At 33.7% G+C, this 18,888-nt stretch overlaps 1 protein-coding gene across 1 annotated transcript; it reads left to right on the plus strand.

Moving 5' to 3' along the window:
* The first annotated feature begins 1,537 nt into the window (after window positions 1–1,537).
* On the plus strand, window positions 1,538–6,708 carry LOC122603520 (protein ECERIFERUM 26-like). The gene is made up of 2 exons (XM_043776244.1): window positions 1,538–2,219; window positions 5,650–6,708. Exons 1-2 carry the CDS (start codon window positions 1,788–1,790, stop codon window positions 6,511–6,513), a joined length of 1,296 nt encoding a protein of 431 aa, XP_043632179.1. The 5' UTR covers window positions 1,538–1,787; the 3' UTR covers window positions 6,514–6,708.
* The last annotated feature ends 12,180 nt before the right edge of the window (window positions 6,709–18,888 follow it).

Consider the following 18,888-nt stretch of genomic DNA (forward strand, 5'->3'; position numbering starts at 1 on the left):
CTAAAACCTTATATATATATATATTATATACACATTTAAGAACAATATTAAGAATAGTAGATTTTTGACTTCTTAAACTTTAGACACCAAACTTTTTGTTTTTAAGTGTTGGCACTACTTTTATTTTTTCTTTTACACTTTCTTTTTATAAAGGTTTGATGTTTACATGAATATCGGGATGTCTAGCATAAATTGTTTTAATCGGTCGGTCCGTGCTAGAGAACCTACTCGCCGAATAGATCCCCAATCTAAATCCCCTTCATGAGAAACCTTGATTTTTTCTTTTACAGTTTTACACTTTCTTTTATAAAGGTTCGAATTTTACATGAATATCAGGATGTCTAGCATAAATTGTTTTAATCGGTCGGTCCGTGCTAAAGAGCCTACTCGCCGAATAGATCCCCAATCTAAATCCCCTTCATGAAAAATCATGAAAAACCTCTATTATCTAGAAATTTGGAGGAGAACACTCATTCACGCTTAATATTTTTGTGCTATAACAAAAACGTTACATTTTAAATATTTTTTTACAAATCTTTTTTACCTTTATGATACACTTTTGTAATGTGAATTTATCATTATATATCAATCGTCGGTCTTATATACGTTGTAGATTTTACGCATCGTTATGATTCCTAGGGCAATGTCCGGGATATAAAACTAGTTGCTTTTTAAAATACAAAATATTGATTGATTATTTTTATATGAATTTTACTAAGAACATCGAAGAATAGTATGTTTGTTTTTGTTACCGAAGACAACTAGATTACTATCGGGTCGGGTTTCGGGTTTATTAATGAGGGTCAGGTATCGGGTCAGTTTTTGGGAATATTTTATCCCCAATAAGATACCTGATGGGTATCGGGTCGGTTTCGAGTATCATTTTTTTTTATCGAGTTCGGATTCGGGTATGAAACCCACTCCAAACCCGACCAATTGCTATGCCTATGCCTATGCCTAAAACCCCTATATGGTTTATCTTTTTATCAATGGAGCGTGTTTGTCTGGTATTCATTTTTTTATTTTTGAAAAAAATTCATTTTTGTCCAACACTGTAAAGATATTACACTAAAATCTAAAAAAGTTTGATCACTCAAGTTTGGTCACACTTTACACTCCGATACCAAATATCCTTGATTTTTGGAGGTTATCCCCGACGTGACCAACACATTAAGGCATTATTGTCTTTTCTTCTTTCCGCATTATTGTGGGTTCTTCTTTCGGGTTTCCTCTCCTCTATAACGCCCGCTAGCTAGGCCACTATACCACTTATTCTCTCCATTTTCCAAATCGATCCCAAAGTTTAACTAAGAAAACCTAGATTAATATGTCGGGGTAACGATCATAGCTAAACGGGATAAAGATTTCAATGTTATATTCGTGATCGATCGATTATATAAAATTAAATCTAAAAATGATCTTTTTCAGTCACTTAATTTCCATCTAACTTTGTAGTTGGATCTAATACGAGTAGTTAATAAAGTTGCTATTATTTGACTTGGATCTAAGCAATCATTTAAGCAAAGCTGGGGTCCTCTTATTAGTAGTTGCGCTCTTGCATCAAATGTCCTGAAAAGCAAAGCTGCAAAAGGTAGATCATTTGTTTATGTCTCATGCAACATATTTAATATGATCAAGTAAAAACGTACAACAAAAATGCACAAAGCTTAGCTAGCTAGCTAGGTAGTTTTGTCTATATAAATCCAAATTAGTTAGCCAAAGCTCAAAATCTCCAAACCTCTCTAGCTGTTCCCTCACTTTTCTTTAATCTAAGTTAAAAACAAAATATGCTGTCGTCGAAAGAAGAAAGATCGATCTATGACATCAAGATATCAACTGTTGGACCAGGCTATATCTCGGGTCAAGGTGCGGTTCAAGAGCTGACCAACATGGACCTAGCCATGAGGCTTCACTACCTCCGAAATGTTTACTACTTCAAAAGCCAAGCATTTGAAGGGTTAACCATCATCAATATTAAGGAGACCATATTCTATTGGATGAACAACGCCTTCATCCCTTGTGGTCGTTTAAGGAAGTCTGACTCATCAGGCCGGCCTTATATCAAGTGCAACGACTGTGGGGTCCGGTTTATTGAGGCTCGGTGCAGTATGAGCCTCGATGAGTGGCTTGAGTCAAAAGATGATGCCAGACATAAGCTTCTTGTTCCTAACCAAGTCCTTGGTCCTGACTTGCTTTATTCTCCTCTAGTTTTGATGCAGGTTTGTTTTTCTTTTTATAGACCTACATAATCATATGAAAATGATAATAACCATCATGTGCTAATACTAGTCAACTAGACACAACTAACGTATATCCATATAATTTGTTTTCTGTCTATTTTCGTTTCTGTAATAATTAAGTGATGGCAACTTTTATTATGCAAAACAATTACTATTAGATATGATATATCAAGCTAGCTGGCAATTTAGAGTTGCTTTGAGAACTTGTTAATGCAGGTGGTGATGGTAGTTTCACATATCACATCAGGCAAAGGCAAAGTCGATAATCTCTCCAATGGGTCATGTGACAGTTTGACACCGTTGAGATATATATTTAAATTGTTTATTGCTTTTATTGTTTTTACCCCTTCTAAGATATGATAAGAGACCCCATTATGTGATATAATTTTTCAACTTAATTAAGTATATATGGATGCAATTATTAAATAAGGTTTTAGATGAATGACAGTCAAGTTTTTAGATAATTAAGGAACATGTCATCATGCATCATAAGAGCTTCATATCTTTTTTTAAGCTATATAGTAGTAGTAGATTAGACTAGATGATTAGATATTTTGAAAAATAATTTTACAAATTAATATAAGTAAGGAAATGAGAAAAATAACCTCCAAATGTATGTTTATATTGTAATTACATATATGAAAGTTTGTACTTTGAATCTCAATACGTAGATATAAATCAAAATTTTCCTTGGTTAAATATGTTTTGAACTTACCAACCATCCATGGATGCCTAGATGGATTTGGTTATTGAAGGGAAATGAGATTTTTGAGTTAAAATTTTAGTGTGAGTTAAATGTTTTCAAAAAGAATATAGTGTTTTTTTTCATAATGAGTTCCCTCTATAAACTAGCTTACTATTCGCGTAACACGCGAGATTTATACATGATTTTTTACATTAAAAAACTTTTGATATATGAAAATGACTAACATTTAAATAAATATTTACATATTTTTCAACAATAATTATAATACCATGTTTATTGTCAAATAAAACATTTTTTTCAAATATCTTTATATTACATTATGTTTTAATGTGATTGCTTGAATGCATGGATGAAAATCACGCCTTATATTTTCTTATTATGAGTAAAAGAATGTAGTTATAACGTAGTTTTAAACAACAAATAAAGATATATATATTGTAATATTTCATAACTAACATAATGATAAACTACACTTATTGGAATATATGTGCTCCATGTATATATTTTAGTTTTATGGTTGAAAACATTAGTGTCGTTGAAATAAAACCATTAAGAATGAAAAGAAAATGTAATTGAAATATCTTGTAATAATATTATACTTTTAATGTTTTGTTATGAATAAACATTAATAAAAACAATAAAAAATAATACAATTAAAATTCTTTACCAAAATAAAATTAGTGAAACAAATGATGTAAATTATCAACAAATAAATAAAACTTATCCATAAGTTTTAAATGAAAACTTTATCAAACACTCGTATCATTTAAACGATATTAAAAATAAAAATATATTAAAACAACTTTATTTACATGAAAACATTATATATTATACAAATGATTTTTTTTACTTATAAGTTATAACATTAAGAAATGCAGGGTACTATTATTATAAGAATGTAGCTAAAAAAGTAATTGAGTGATATTCAATTAAACTATTTATATGTACTAAACTAAGGGGAAAACATAGGTAAAACATTCAGTACATATCTTAAGTAAAATATGTGTATTTCAAAAGGGGATTATGTAAAATTCAGGAGGGGTATATATGTTTATCAAATGTAAAGGTTCAATTTGAAACTTTTTTATTAACATGACAGTACCTAAGATAAGTAAAGTTATGCAATACAGATCATTTTTTCCCTAAACTAAAACGACCAAAAGTGTTATTAATCAATTCTTTGATCACTGATGATGTCATCAATATGATCTAATGATGGAAAATAAAATATCAAATTCAATCAATGGTTCATACTTTTCTAATTTGAATAATAAGAGTTTTGTTTTAATATATTTTAAAGATTTGAATTAGGTTAATATAGAGACGTGTCTCTAAACTCAAGTTTGTTGTTAAAGTAAAAAATATGTGTTAGAACTTAATATTAGTATGTGTACAAATATGTAGAGAAACTTATTTCAAGGTTAGACCTTAATTTGAAATCTATGCTAATCTATGCATAACTAGATTAAACCTATATGTTGCATGATAAATTATTCTTGTAAAAATTTATTAAAAATAAATAATACATCTTTTTCAAATTGTATCAACAATGTATTGTTAATGTAATTAAAGATAGTTACATCTATATATATTAATACTAATTAATGATTTTTTTTAAATAATGTCTAAACTATGCAACATATAGTATGAAAACATGAGTTTTTTAAAATGATAGAAACTCAAAACAAAAAACCAATTTAAGATTTAGTAGTTGAATATCAAAAATCTAAAATATTCAATGTTAAGAAGACAAAAAAAAATCATCAGCATCGTGAGTTTACCTAAAAATTTAGAAGATTTGCACAAGTCTATTAATAACTAAAGATTTGCAAAATATGCATAACTTATTTTAAAATTCTAATTCTAACGATATGTTTGAGAAGAGTTTATTTCTATACTCCCTTATAAAGCAAACTAGCTTTAAGTCATTAAGAACCTGATAAGTCTAAAATGCCCCTTACATACATCTTTCTATACCTACATCTACAGTTGGACTAAACTACCCCCGAATCTATCTTTCTTAAAACAAAATTCCGCCGCAACGCGCGGGTATTATGCTCGTATTATTAACCAATGATGGGATTAATAATTGGAAATGATATAAATATAAATGTAAATGATATGGATAAACACATAGCAACTTAAAATTAAAAAATTAATAGTAAAATGACAACTCATACAAAATCCTACATGACATATATTTATTAATGTCAACTAAGTAAAGACATATCTTCTTTTAATTATACACTCTTAGTTATACGAGTTAGATGTCAGGATCCGCGTTTACCATCATGTATCCGTAATTCCATATTCATGTAATCACGTGCATCAAATATACCGTACCATTTAATTCTAAGTGCATCAAATATGTGGCGTCAGTCTAGCCAGATACATATGCATCGAAGTATATCATATTTAATTTAGTGCAAAATATGCGGTAATAGGAGAAAAGAAATATGACATATATTGAACGACAAAAAAGTTTAAACTATTCCTAGTGTATTCTGAACGAGAATACCTTCAACTCATATATATACACACACTTATGTTTTCTACACTTTGTCTTATTTATTGGATATCGAATATATGTTTGTACATTTATTCTTTGCGAAAAAGCATACAAAGGTAGGTTTCGATTTCTGTGAGTACATAACTGACTAACTATATAAGTCACGGATTTAACTCTCATTTATCACAATACAGTTAACAAAGTTTCAATGTGGAGGCACATCCGTCGGAGTAAGCTGGTCACATGTTCTTGGAGATGCTTTCTCAGCTACTAGCTTCATGAACCTGTGGGGCCAATCCACTAGGAAAATATATCCAGCCCAACCACTTCGGATGGTCCATTCAGTGAATGAGGCCCATAACTCAAAAACTCCAAAAACAGACCCTCTTGCTGTAAAAAGGGTTGGCCCGGTTGGAGACCATTGGGTCACTCCAAATGACACAAGTAAGGAAACATATTCTTTCTATCTTTCTTGGGCCGAAATGACTAGTTTGCAGTCAAAGATATGTGGAGATAAAAACCATCAACAAATTCCACCATTCGAGTCGATTTGCACTGTGGTATGGCAATCTTTAGCCAAGGTTAAACACGGGTCGGTTGTCAATGTTGTGACCATCTGCAAAAAAGATCCGAAACAGCCAAGTGAGGGGGTATTCACAAACAAATCACAAACCATTAAGGTGGTGAAGACAGACTATTCTGTTCCGGAATCAAGCCCTATGAAGCTCGGGCTGCTGATTATGAATCAAGCCGTGGACGAGGTGAAAAAAATTGAGGAAGCCATGGAATCCGAAAATGATTTGTCTGACTTCCTGGTATATGGAGCAAATTTGACTTTTGTTGACTTGCTATACGTGCCACTTTATGAGCTTGATATACGAGGACAAACGCCCGTTTATGTAAACTGTGCTATAGACAACATTGGAGATGCAGGTGTGGTGTTAGTTTTTCCTGCACGGAAAAATAACTCTGATGGGGTGACAGTTAGCATAACCTTACCTGAAAATCACATATCCGAGCTTAAATCGGTTCTTAAGAAAGAGTGGTCTCTCTCTTAGTTGTAAGGCATCTAATGTAATTCAGTGTGTGTGTCATCATATGCATCAGGGTATGCAAACCTTAGGGCTAATATGTGTTGCCCATTATCTAAATAAATCCTTTAGGATTTTTTTTATAGACTTTGTATGTGATTTCTGGATTGTTAACAATGATCCATGAATTAAGATGTTTTGCATTGTGCTTGTTTTTATGTATAGCTTTCCTATGAATTTGCACCCCAAGTGTTTAATCTTGGATTATTGAAAAATCTTGCTAAATATAAAGATTAATTAGGATCTATTAATAAACCGGTGCCATTAAAAACAGAAGAGTCTGATTCTTACTCCGTACAAAATAGTTGAAATTCATCTGATGGAATCAGATACAAATCAAGAATTTGATCCTCACCTTTTTGATGAATGGCATGCTTTTTGGCGAGAGAAGTGATATGTCTTTTGGTGAACACATACCATTTGATGATAATGGTTGGAAAATTCATATACTCGACCATATAATACTACTTTGCCTTTCTCACAGCAAATAAGGTCGCGTTTGTTTCGCAGATTTTGATGGAATTTGATGGAATTGAAATTGAATTCCATTCCTTAGTGCGTTTGGTTGTTCAATAATTAAGGAATATTATTCCATTGGAATGTCAACATTCCCTCATTTCATGGAATCTTCATTCCATGGGGATGGGAGAAAGAATCTCATTCCGTTTCTCACTTAAATCTTCAAAAACTGAAAAACATTCCATCGATTTCCATTCAATTAGATTCTAATTCTTTCAACATATTTCATTTCATCTAAAAATATTCTGTAAACCAAACGCGCACAAAATTGTTATTTCTTGACACCTGCCATTCGTTGGGCTTGGATCTAATCAATCAATGCTATCATCTACTTTTCAAACTCCTGACCACTATAGAGCTCCAGTTGAATGTTTGATAGGTATTCACAACTATTTAAAATGAATAATACTAATAGTCTAATATACTATAACCACCTGTAGTAATGACACTAGCCCAATTGATTAGGATGAAAAGACACTTTTATCATTGGTGAAAGGATTCAGTATAAAGAGTAATATCCTTACTTACATACTAAAGAAGGGTTGCCTAGGTTTTAAAAAAAGCTTAGTTGTCAAGCCAACACCCTCGCCACATCGGATGTATGACGTCGTTGCTGATGATTTTGGTGTGTTTGTTAAGGTGTATATGGTATGTGTAATTTGAATTTTAGCTTCCTTGAGAAGCCTTTTTAGTTAATTAATAATAATAATACTACAAAACAATATAAATGGTTGTCTAAAAATGGGCGGGATTTTTTAACTTGAAAATGGAAAAAGTGTTTGTTGATATGTTAAAAGAGTGAGTGAGAGGGAGGTGGGGTTGGCTTTTCATTTTCTCTCACTTTATCAGTCACACACTTTTTCTTTTTAAGAATCTCTCTCTCTTTGCTTTTATAAGCTTCTTTCAAACTCTTTATTGTTTATATCAATTTGATTTTGATGAAGAACACTATAAAGATATTGATTTTGATGTAGACAAAAAAAGTTTCTGATGTTTTCAAAGTATTCTTTCATATAAATTAGGGTTTTTTTTTATGATTTTATATTTAATGTTTTAAAATTCAAAAAACAATACCTGTTGTTGTTCATCTTCTTCTTTTCCTCGCCTGTGATTTATTCAACAAACGAAAATATAATGGTTGTGCATATAACTCGATAGCAAAAGTGAAAAAAGCAAGAAAATCAATAGGTGTTGATAAAGATACTGAAGGAATGGTGATTGAGTTTAGATATATGGCGTTTAAGGAATTCATGTGTAAGTTTCAATATGTGTTTTTTTATTTATAAAATACTTATAACCTGTCAACAGTTGATGGCTCGGGTCATTAAGGCTTAAGCCTCTGTTGCCTTGGCTTGTGAACCCACTCATCTTATTTAAGCACTAATGGCTATTGCAGGTTGCTATTGGGCCAGCCACAGCTCGTGTGGGATTTAATTTGGATCTTTCAAGATTGGTGATACCACTGGTACAATCAATAATATTATACAAAGCAAACTGTAGAGGATCTGTTTGATTTATGTCAAAATCTGTTCATAAACATTCTTGACTTTATTCTATTAACTAGAGTGGTGGAAAGGATGGGTTGAGTAACTGTTCAAAATGGGTTATTAATATATGGCTAAAATAGGTTTGGGAACTTTTTACTCATGATAATTGTAGAAATATTCGTGTATTGATGCGGAAGTTATGTGATCAACAATGGTGGTTAGTGTGTGTTCTTGAGAGAGAAAGGTGTGTGTGAAATGATATGATTTTCATATATTACAGGAATGAGTTGTTAGCTTACAAAAGGTTATCAGGAATAAAGGATTGAGGGGTTTATTTATCCTAAGGAAACTTACAAAAGCTCCCCTCAACCTTACAATTACTACATAAAAGTTCATAAAGTTAAATACAACTAAGTACTATTTTTGTATCTCTAACATTCCCCCCCCCCCCTTAGTGCTTGGTTGTGAGCTTGGTAGTCCATCATTTCTTCCTTTGATATCTTCTCCTCATGCTTGCTCTCCTTTGCTTGTTCTTTCTTTTCTTGTAACATTAAGCAGTAGTTGATGTTGATGGTTTGTCAATCTTAGCACTCCAGAAGGCTCTTTTCTTGTATCTATTCCAAGTGTCTTTCCAAAACTTCTTGAAAATGAAATGCCAGTTATCTCCTTCAGGGCATTCATCTGGCAGTCGGATATTGTCTTGGAAGTTCACTAGAGGAATGTTGTGAGGACCATGCTTGTGACTAGGATTCCAATGAACCCATGAGCCTGTCTTAGTATGTCTCACTCCTTCTTGAGCTTTGGGAGTCCTTTCAACAATGAGATCTCTTACTCTTTGACGTATCTCAAGAACAACTTTGATACGTCTAATATGATTTCTCCTCTGAGACTTGTTGTTGTCATCTTCTTCATCACCAGCATCTTCATCTATTGCACCCAGAATGGACAAGCAGTAGTTCAAAGTACCATCAGAGTACTTTGGAAAATCTGAAGCACGAATGAAGATCTTTTTCTTTAAACAATTAATGAAGACGAACCCATCCAAGTCTTCAATCACATCTCCAATTTGAAATGAATCTAGCTCATAACCTCTAGCTCTTTGATTTGGTTTTGTAAGGTTAATCCTGCTAGTTCTTCTTTCTAAGCCGATCTGAAAGTCATTGAATTCATAAAATCTGATTATAGCTTGAATGTGGCTTTTCAATGCTTCATAGGCTTGAAGTTGATCTGGATTCTTAATAATCAGATAGGCATATTGATTGTAGAGGAACAGAATGTTTGAGATCTTCAAGTGTTGAAATGATTCTTCTTGAACCATATACATACAACCATCTGCTCTGCGAACTTTGAATCTAACAAGTCTCATGTTGTGAGACATCAAAGGAACAAACAATTCTAGCACTTGTGTGATTGGTCTTTCAAACTGTCCATACCACCATTCTTCTCTCACCGAACTAATAGCATTTATCAACTCCATGTACTTATCTCTTTGATCTTTATGTCTGAAAAGAAAGAATGCTCTCAACCGATTCAATGTCATGTTCAATCTTTCAACAGGTGTGCAGTAAATCTAGAAAGCTCTTTCTTCAAGATATCTAGCTTTGTACACAATCTCATTAGGTTTTGTGCTTAGATCCAGAATTTGCTCATAATTCTCAACAAAATACCCTTCATTGATCTGCCATATTCTGCTTCTTGAGATTCTTGGATGTCTGACTCCTTGTGCAAGCTCAATTGGAGTCTCAAGATTCCCTGGGTTTCTCAAATGATATATAATCTCTTCAAATATATCTTTCCCATATGTTTCTTGCTGAGATTGTTCATTTGTTGGAGCATTATCAGGATCATTACTTGAATCGGATGAATCAGACTCATCATCTTCAGGTTGAAATAGATCACGATCACTTGACTCGTCAGAAGTTGTGGAGTAATAATGTGAAATATTTTTGACAAGTGGGGGTAGATCATCCAAATCTGATTCATAAACATGAGTTGTAGAAGCTTGAGCTTGTGTTTGATCTTGATTGGTTTGTTCTTGATCTTGAATCACATCTTGTACATTTTGTTCTTGACCAACTTGTTCTTGAGTTCCATGACCCTCTCCGATATCTTTTATATTCTCCCCCTCGGGTTGATCATCAGGATCTTGATCATCCCGACTCCTGGAGATATCGGCCAATCTACATTGTTGATCAAGTTCACGAACTCTTTTCTGAAGAGATTCAACTTCAGCCTGTTTAGCTTGTTGAGTTTCCTGATTTGACATGTAAGCAAGAAGTGAGTGAAAGATTGACCATTTGTGAGAGGTGAGATGTGGTTCTTCGGATCTCAACCGATGCATGAGTGATACAATGAAAGTATCGGTTGATAAACCACTGGTGGCAATTCGGATTGGTGAACAATCACTTAAGTATTCAGAATCAGATGATTCGGAAGAAGAAGAACCAGAAGAATGATGCGGTGAACTAGGATCAGGAAATGATTGAGTAATTGGTGTTGGTGTTGTTGTTTGTGGAATTGGTGAAATTATCGGTGTTGATTGAATTGGTGTTGATGGAATTGTTGTTGTTGTTTCCATTGGTGTTGTTGTTGGTGTTACACTAGAAGGCAATGAAGATGCTACTGGAGTACCAATGCGTAAAACACCTCCAGTACGCAATCTCGGCAATGGTGTACTTGGTGATTGGTAGTTTTCCGGTGATAACATTTCTTGCCACAAGGAGTTCACTTCTCTGACCTTCTACAACTCCTTCAACAAACTGAGATACCAATCTTTGAGCTTCAATCGGTAAAGGAATAACAGAATCTGGCACTTCAGTAGCCTCAAGTGAGTCTACCGAGTGACCCGAAGACATCATTACTGTCTCAGGATTTCCTGTTGATTCAAGATTATGAATAACAGTTGATGATTCGGCTTCACAACCTGAATCTTTTGAGAAATGAAGGTGAATAACTCCGGAGTCACTTAGACTTGCCGTTATGCCTAAGACACGAAGAGCTGACACAACAGATTGAGCTCGAAGGAGTTCAGACTGTCGCACAACCGATCTAGCCATTAAGGTGCCTTCGTTCAAAGCTGGCATTATGTTAGCAATGGAAGGACTTCCAAACAATCCTCGAGAGGGCACAATAGCCAATCTCTCTATGTTTGTTCCGGCAACATCACCTAGATGTGCAAACGGTATTACAATCGGTGCCATTGGTGTCCTAAGTGGGGTTCTAGACAAATGTGCAGAAATGAAGTTCAAGAGAGGAGCAGATGTCTCTTGTGTTTCAACATTCACAGACTCAGAAGGAGAATGGAATGGAGTATGTGGATTTTGCTCGTGCATGAATGAGATGTCAGTCTGTAGAGAAACTTCCGAATGGCTTACGGAGGTTTGACCTTGCAAGAGTTGGGAGCTCTCGACTTCTATCCTAGGGCGAACCTGGCATTTACAGATGTTTGTATCTAAGAGGAGGCCAACGTTTTCTTTTTGCCTTTCTCCTAGCCCGGACCTCTCATCCTCCTAGTATTTTCAACCCCTCCCTCATTTCCACCTTGTTCCTCCAGGATGTCCATGACATCATCTGCAAACTTATTTGGATTCTCAAAATCAGACTCAGCATCACTGGAGTCATGTGCATCTTCTTGTGTTGTTGATTGAAATCGATCATATTCAAAGCGAGATTTTTTGAATTTTTTGCGAATATTGACAGGGATCAATTTCTTTTCGACCTTGAAAATATGTAGGTGGAGGAGATCGAGGAAATGATGATGATGAATGAATTTGTGAAGCAACGATTTTAGGTTGGTTTTGTTCCATTGTTGGTCGTATTGGTGAGATGATTTCGGGAAGTGGTGATGATTGATGAACAGGTGTTTGTGGTGTTTGAGGTGATTTAGGTGAAGATGGAGATGATGATGAAGTTGATGATCTTTGAGGTGACGGTGTTTTAGGTGAAGATGATCTCAAAGTAGTTGTGTTTGGTGGTGGAGATCTAATTGGCTTTGGAGATCCAGCAACAATAACTGTCTCCTCAGAAGATGCAAGTGAAGAAGGTTCCGCTGGAGTTTTTCTCTTCAATTTCTTTGACGATCTCCCCTTCTTCTTTTTCTGAAAAACTTGCTTACTTAATTTCAACTCAAACTTTTGACCTTTCACAATCTTTCTTCTCTTAGGCTCACTGGAACTGGATACACCCTCACGCTCTTTTCTTTTTCTCTTTGACCCCTCACTTGGTGTCCTATGCACAACTTGGGCAGGAACCGGGAGGCTTTCCGGTCCCAGAGTTGTTCTAATCCAGTCTAGGTAAGCTTGATAACCACATTATTCTCAGAAACCAAATCCAGCAAATGAGATGGAATCAAGTATGTATAACTTGCAATTCCAAAGTCTCTTACATACTTATACTGATGGAGTATCACTTTTGTATCATCATGAAGTCTCGGAAGACTTTTCTCATGTCTGATTGCTGCATAGACAATTACTGTCAGAAATCTGATGAATGGAATATACTTCTTGGGAGCCAAGATCTTGCCATTAACCAATACTATCAACTGGTCCCATAGAAGTTGAGCGATATCATAGTGTCTATTAAAGACAACACCATAGAATATATGCAGCATGGGTTGAGTCAGATTGTCCATCCCTCTGGTGTATGGAGTTAATGAATTGCTGAGGATGGAATATACATAATACCATATCTTGGGTAGATTCTTCAGCTTGAAGTCTCTAGTTTTTGTCAATTGACCTTCATGCCCAAGAGAGATCAAAGCAACAAACATGATATCATTTGACTCAAACTCATTAAAATTAGCATGTCCATTAGAATCAGCTTCAGGAAGCATCAAAATTCTTCTGAAGTCATCAAGGTTGAACTCAAAGTCATACACTCTATCTTCAGAGCTCAGTTGGTATTGAAAGAAACCTTGACGGCGAAGTTCGGGAGATTTATGTTTTGGTTTTGATCTTGAAGTAGAAGGATCTTGAGGCTGAACAAAACTGATGGTTCTCCACATCTCAAACAAATAAACTTCAGGTAAGTCTCTTTCGACTGTGTGAACATATGAGAGTGGATGGTTGTGAAGTATTCTCGGAACAATTGGGAATCCCGAAGCAATAAATGGATCTGATAAAGCTCGATTGTTTCTCATGTTATTTGAGTTGCCAGTATTAAGAATTTCTTCTATGGATTCATTCAGGGCAATCTCTTCATCATGTTGGATTTCTTCTTGATGATCCATTATTTTTTATTTTCTGATTTTGAAAGAAAAACAGCTTAACGCACACCTAAAACAATGTTTGAATAGCAAATAATAAGTTTCATACAGATTATTTATATAGAATACAAAGAGGTTCACAAAGGCGATCTACTTAGTGTATTTTATACAAATAACTTGATATGAGAAAATAAACACAGAATAGTTAGATACATATTTCCATATATAAATATAGCAAGGAAGTACACAAAGGCGTTCAATTCCTTATATTTTTATATATAGAAATATATATATAACTTTGAAAAACTAAGATATAATCATATAAGTATAAGATATATGAGAATAACAAGGAAGTACACAAAGACGTTCAATTCCTCGTATTTCAAATATATTGCAATTATATGACTATATAAAGCACTTTGTCACACCACACAAAAATTAGGGTTTTTGAAAAAAAATTCTAAGTATGGAAAGATTTTCTAAGTATGGGAACCAGGACGATCTTGATGAGATCATCGTGAGTTTCAACTCAGGTTATGACAACAAGACGATTATGGAAAGATCGTCTGAACCTTTGAGAAAAAGTTTTAAGTATTGGAAACAGATAGGTGGGACGATCTTGATGAAGATCGTCTGAACATTTGAAAAGAATGTTAACTCTTGAAAGATCAGTAGGATGATCTTGTTAAGATCGTCTCAAAGTTTATGTTGATAAAAAAAATTTAAGTATGGAAAAATAAATGGGACGATCTTTGAGAAGATCGTCTTAAGGTTTGTTGAGTTGAAAAATGAATAAGTATGGAAATGAAAAATGAGACGATCTTGGTGAAGATCGTCTTAAAAACCTTATTGAAAATCCTTTTGAAGTGAAGGAATATTGAGACGATCTTGGCAAGATCGTCTTGGAAATTAAGTGACAAAACACTTCACTTCAATTTTGAAAAATTCTAAACACTTAATAATGTAAGTTGAAATTATGTCAATTTCTAGGAAAAATTGAGCATAATTTCCCCTTATATTTGAAAGTATTAGTTTTGAGCAAAACCGATTTCTTTCGAAATCAGTTACCCATTCAATTGATTTCATCAAACTCTTACAAACCACATAGCGTACAGACCCTAAGACGATCCTGACAAGATCGTCTTGGTCTTGGTTTCAGGGGTTACAAAAGGAAAAAACATATAAGAGAAAATAAGACGGTCTTGGCAAGATCGTCTCATTTCCAAGTCGTTTTGGAACCAAGACGATCTTGGTCAAGATCGTCTCAGAACCAACACAGACTTTGAAATCAAGAAGATTTTGCCTAGATCGTTTTAAATCCAAGCAGTTATCACACGACAAATGTATCACTAAATGATTCAAATCAACTTCAAGGCTCATTATAAACACTTCTTACTTACACAAATCACAAAAATCATCAAAAATGACCTAGACCAAATCAAAGATCGTTTTAGGTCGTCTTCTCCACTGAAATAGGGGTATATATTTTTGAATTTCCAAATACTCAATTTTAGGCATTTAATCATGAAAAACTCATACACACATAGCCTAAACATGCTTCTAAATCATTCCACATACACAGAAACATTAACAGATGCAAGAATTTCGATTTAAAATGAAAATATGAGATCTATATTTGAGTTCAAAATCTTACTTGAAGATGGAATTTTTTGAAGATGAAGTTATGGAATGAAATGATCAGCACTAAAAATACAATACAACCCTTAAATTGTTTCAATGATCAGACCGAATTGATTTTTGAGGTGATTTTGCGAGAGAGAGAGCAATCAAATGATTGTTTTTATGGGAAAGTAGAAATGAGATAAAATGGATTTTCCTTCCTCCTTATGGAAGAAGGCTTCGGTCGGGTTTGATCCGGTTTAAAACGGTTTGGACTAAACAGATTGTTAATGGGCTTCAGTACTGGGCTTTTTGAAAATTCTTCCTTTTTTTTTTTTTTAAAAAAAAATTGGGCTTAATCATAACAAAACACATAATAAAACAAGTACTAAACAACTAAACAAAAATATCAAAACAAATATTGAAGTAACATAATCAAAGACAAATTTTGGTTTTTGATTTTTATGTATTTTTCATTTTTCAATTTTTATTTGTTTTTCTAAAGGATCAACAATAAATTTCTCTTCAAATAGTGCAAATACACCAACTCCCCCTAGATACATGGATTATCCTTTTTCTCCCCCTCAAACATTGCATGATATTTAAGCACATTTCACATAAACATAGCATGAATGTTTGACATATAATGAATGAAAGAGAAAGAGATGAAGGATTTGTACAAAACATGCATAGGCAAGTAAGTGCATTGATAATGAGCACTTATTCGAGATTGTTTCTTTGAAAAGAAACTCATTCCAGGATCATGTGTTGAACAACATCCAAGATGGGAATGCTAAACACAGACCTTTATTACCTGCAAAACATAATTAAGTCTTTTTAGGTATCCACTTTTCAATGGGTCCTTTTGGGTTAGAGGAAACATTCAAGGTATACAAATGGGGTTTTCGAACAAGAGGTTTATTCTTAAAATTCATCACAATCCCCTTAAAATCAACAATCAATGGTTTAGAAATCACAGTAGAAGATTTGGTATTTATTACAGACCATGGTTTAGCTAAATTACTCGAATTTGAATCAAATTTCCTATTAGTAACTTTATTCTTGTAATCATTAGCTATCCAACTTCTGCTAACTGGTGATTTAACAGCCACTTGTGTTTTAGCATAGCTAGTAGATTTCAACAATGAAGATTTAGAAATCCACTTATGATTACTAGCTAAACTCTTTTCTCCTGTAACAAATAAATTTTTTGAATTAGTTCGAGGAGTTAAAAACACATTTTGATTGTTGGTTTTCTTGGAAGATTTGATGTTCTGTTTCTTTGGGTTACCAATAGTGAACCAACCATACTGATCTCTATACCTGGTTTTACCATTAGATGTATCTAAGATTAGAAAATCTTTGTTAGACTTTGACATCTTAGGTAAAGATCTAGATTGTGAGTCAACTTTAGGAGCAGTGGTTCCAGATACAGATGAAGTATCAACCTTGGTATTTGAAATGGGCTTCTTACCTTTAACAGCTGGTGCATGCTGACCTTTGGGTGAATAAAATGAAGTTGGAGCAATTTTTGATTGATATTCCTTCTTTGGTGCCATCTTAGGCTTTTTGGGTGACATTTTTCCAAGTTCTTTTTCAACTTCTGGTGCAAAAACATGATCAGTTTCCAAAAACTTATCAAGTTCTTCAACAGTAAAATCTGGAACTTTTATTTGAACTTCTGGTTTGAAAACAGTTTTGTTTGTTAACTTTTCAATTAATGTTTTTGCTTTAGCCTTAAGATCTTTAGGAGTCTCAATCTTTTGCTCTAAGTTCACTTTATTTTTATCAACAGGGATAGTCACAGGGGTATCAAAGAAACGTAACTTCTTGACAGAAGCAAGATGTTTAGCTTTCAAAGCTTGAACTTTCTCTTCAATTTGGAAGAATGATGATAGCATTGAAGTAGACATATCATGAATCTCTTGAGGAGATATTTTCTCACCCTACACAACTTTGTTAGAAATCTCACACTCTTTGGACTGAGTGGAGCAATAAGGAGAATTAAACATATGCAACATTTTGGTAGGGGTGGTCTCACTTACCTTTGGAGTATGATCTTGAGTTTTCAGATGTTCAGTGACCTTTTGTTGAGACTCAATTTTTTGTTTCAAACCTTCAATTTCTTTTTCCAATATGATAGTTGGAATATAAGTTCTTTGTGAAATTGGTTTTAAACAATCTTTTTGAGAATCATTTTCAGGAATTGAAATGTTGTCTATTTCTTCTAACTCATAGAAGGATTTTTTATGAGTTTTCTTGTATGTATCATTTAGAGCAACATAATCAATACCAATCTGATTTGTTATTGGTCTTTCAACATCATCTGACTCAAAATCATCCTCAGATGGTCTGATGAATTCTTGAATCATGCCAAGCCTAAGACATTTTTCATCATAAAGTGAACCAAGGTCTTCTTTTTGGATCTTTTCCAAGTGTGCTGGGTTCTCATAACCCAAACCAAGAAGAAGTTCTGATCTATCATTCTTTGACTTGTTATAATAAGCAGTGAAATTCAGAAGAGGATTTTGTTCAATTTTATAGATTTTTTCTTGATAGATAAAAATATTTGCTTTCAACTCCTCAATCTGTTTTTGAAGAGTTTCAATTTCAACTCCTTTGAGAAAACAAGTACTGTTTAGATCATAAATTTGTCGTTCATGTTTTTCACAATTGGGTCTAAAATCTTTCATTTTATTGGTGAGAAACTCAACATTAGCTTGTCTTGCATTTGCTCTTTCCATTCATTTGTTTTCTCAAGCTTTAGGGTCTCAATGGTCTGCTTGAGTGAATGGACAGTCTCTTCAAGGTCTTGACATTTGTTAGTTAAATGAGCATTGGGAGAAACAACTTGAGAACTGGTACTTGACAAATGCATTTCTTTTAAAGAATCATAATTCACTTTGAGGGCTTCATGAGCTATTGAGAGTTTTGAAAAATTTTCATTGATTTTATCAAACTCTTGTTTAGCCATTTTCAAATTGTTTTTCAAAGTAAGGTTTTCCTTTGTCAAGATATCAGCAGTTGTTTGGACAAACAAGAAATTATCTTTGGAAATGAAATCTACCACACTTGTTGTTGTTTGTGAAGTAGTTTGAGAAGAATTGGTTGTTGTCATTGAAATGAATGAACAAAGAATTGGAAATTGTGTTTGTTGATTTTGAGATTTGGAAGATGAAACGATCTTGATGGAGATCGTATCGAAGAAAGAAAGGTAGGACGATCTTGGGTAAGATCGTGTTAGAAAAAGGACTGGAAAAATACTAAGTGTGAAAGACAAGAAGGTAAGACGGTCTTGGTGAAGATCGTCTTAGAAAATTTGTGAAGGAAAAATAAGACGGTCTTGAGAAAAGATCGTCTTAGAAGAAGTTGGGTTAAATTTTCTAAGTACAGAAAATCTTGAAAATTTGGACAGAATATGGTTATGATTTCAGGAAAGTTGAGCAAAACCAATCTCAATGAGATTAGTTACCCAGGAAGTGTGTGATTCCTAATCACAACAACTTCAAATGT

This window comes from Erigeron canadensis, chromosome 6, assembly GCF_010389155.1.
Source record: "Erigeron canadensis isolate Cc75 chromosome 6, C_canadensis_v1, whole genome shotgun sequence".
Classification (NCBI taxonomy): domain Eukaryota; kingdom Viridiplantae; phylum Streptophyta; class Magnoliopsida; order Asterales; family Asteraceae; genus Erigeron; species Erigeron canadensis.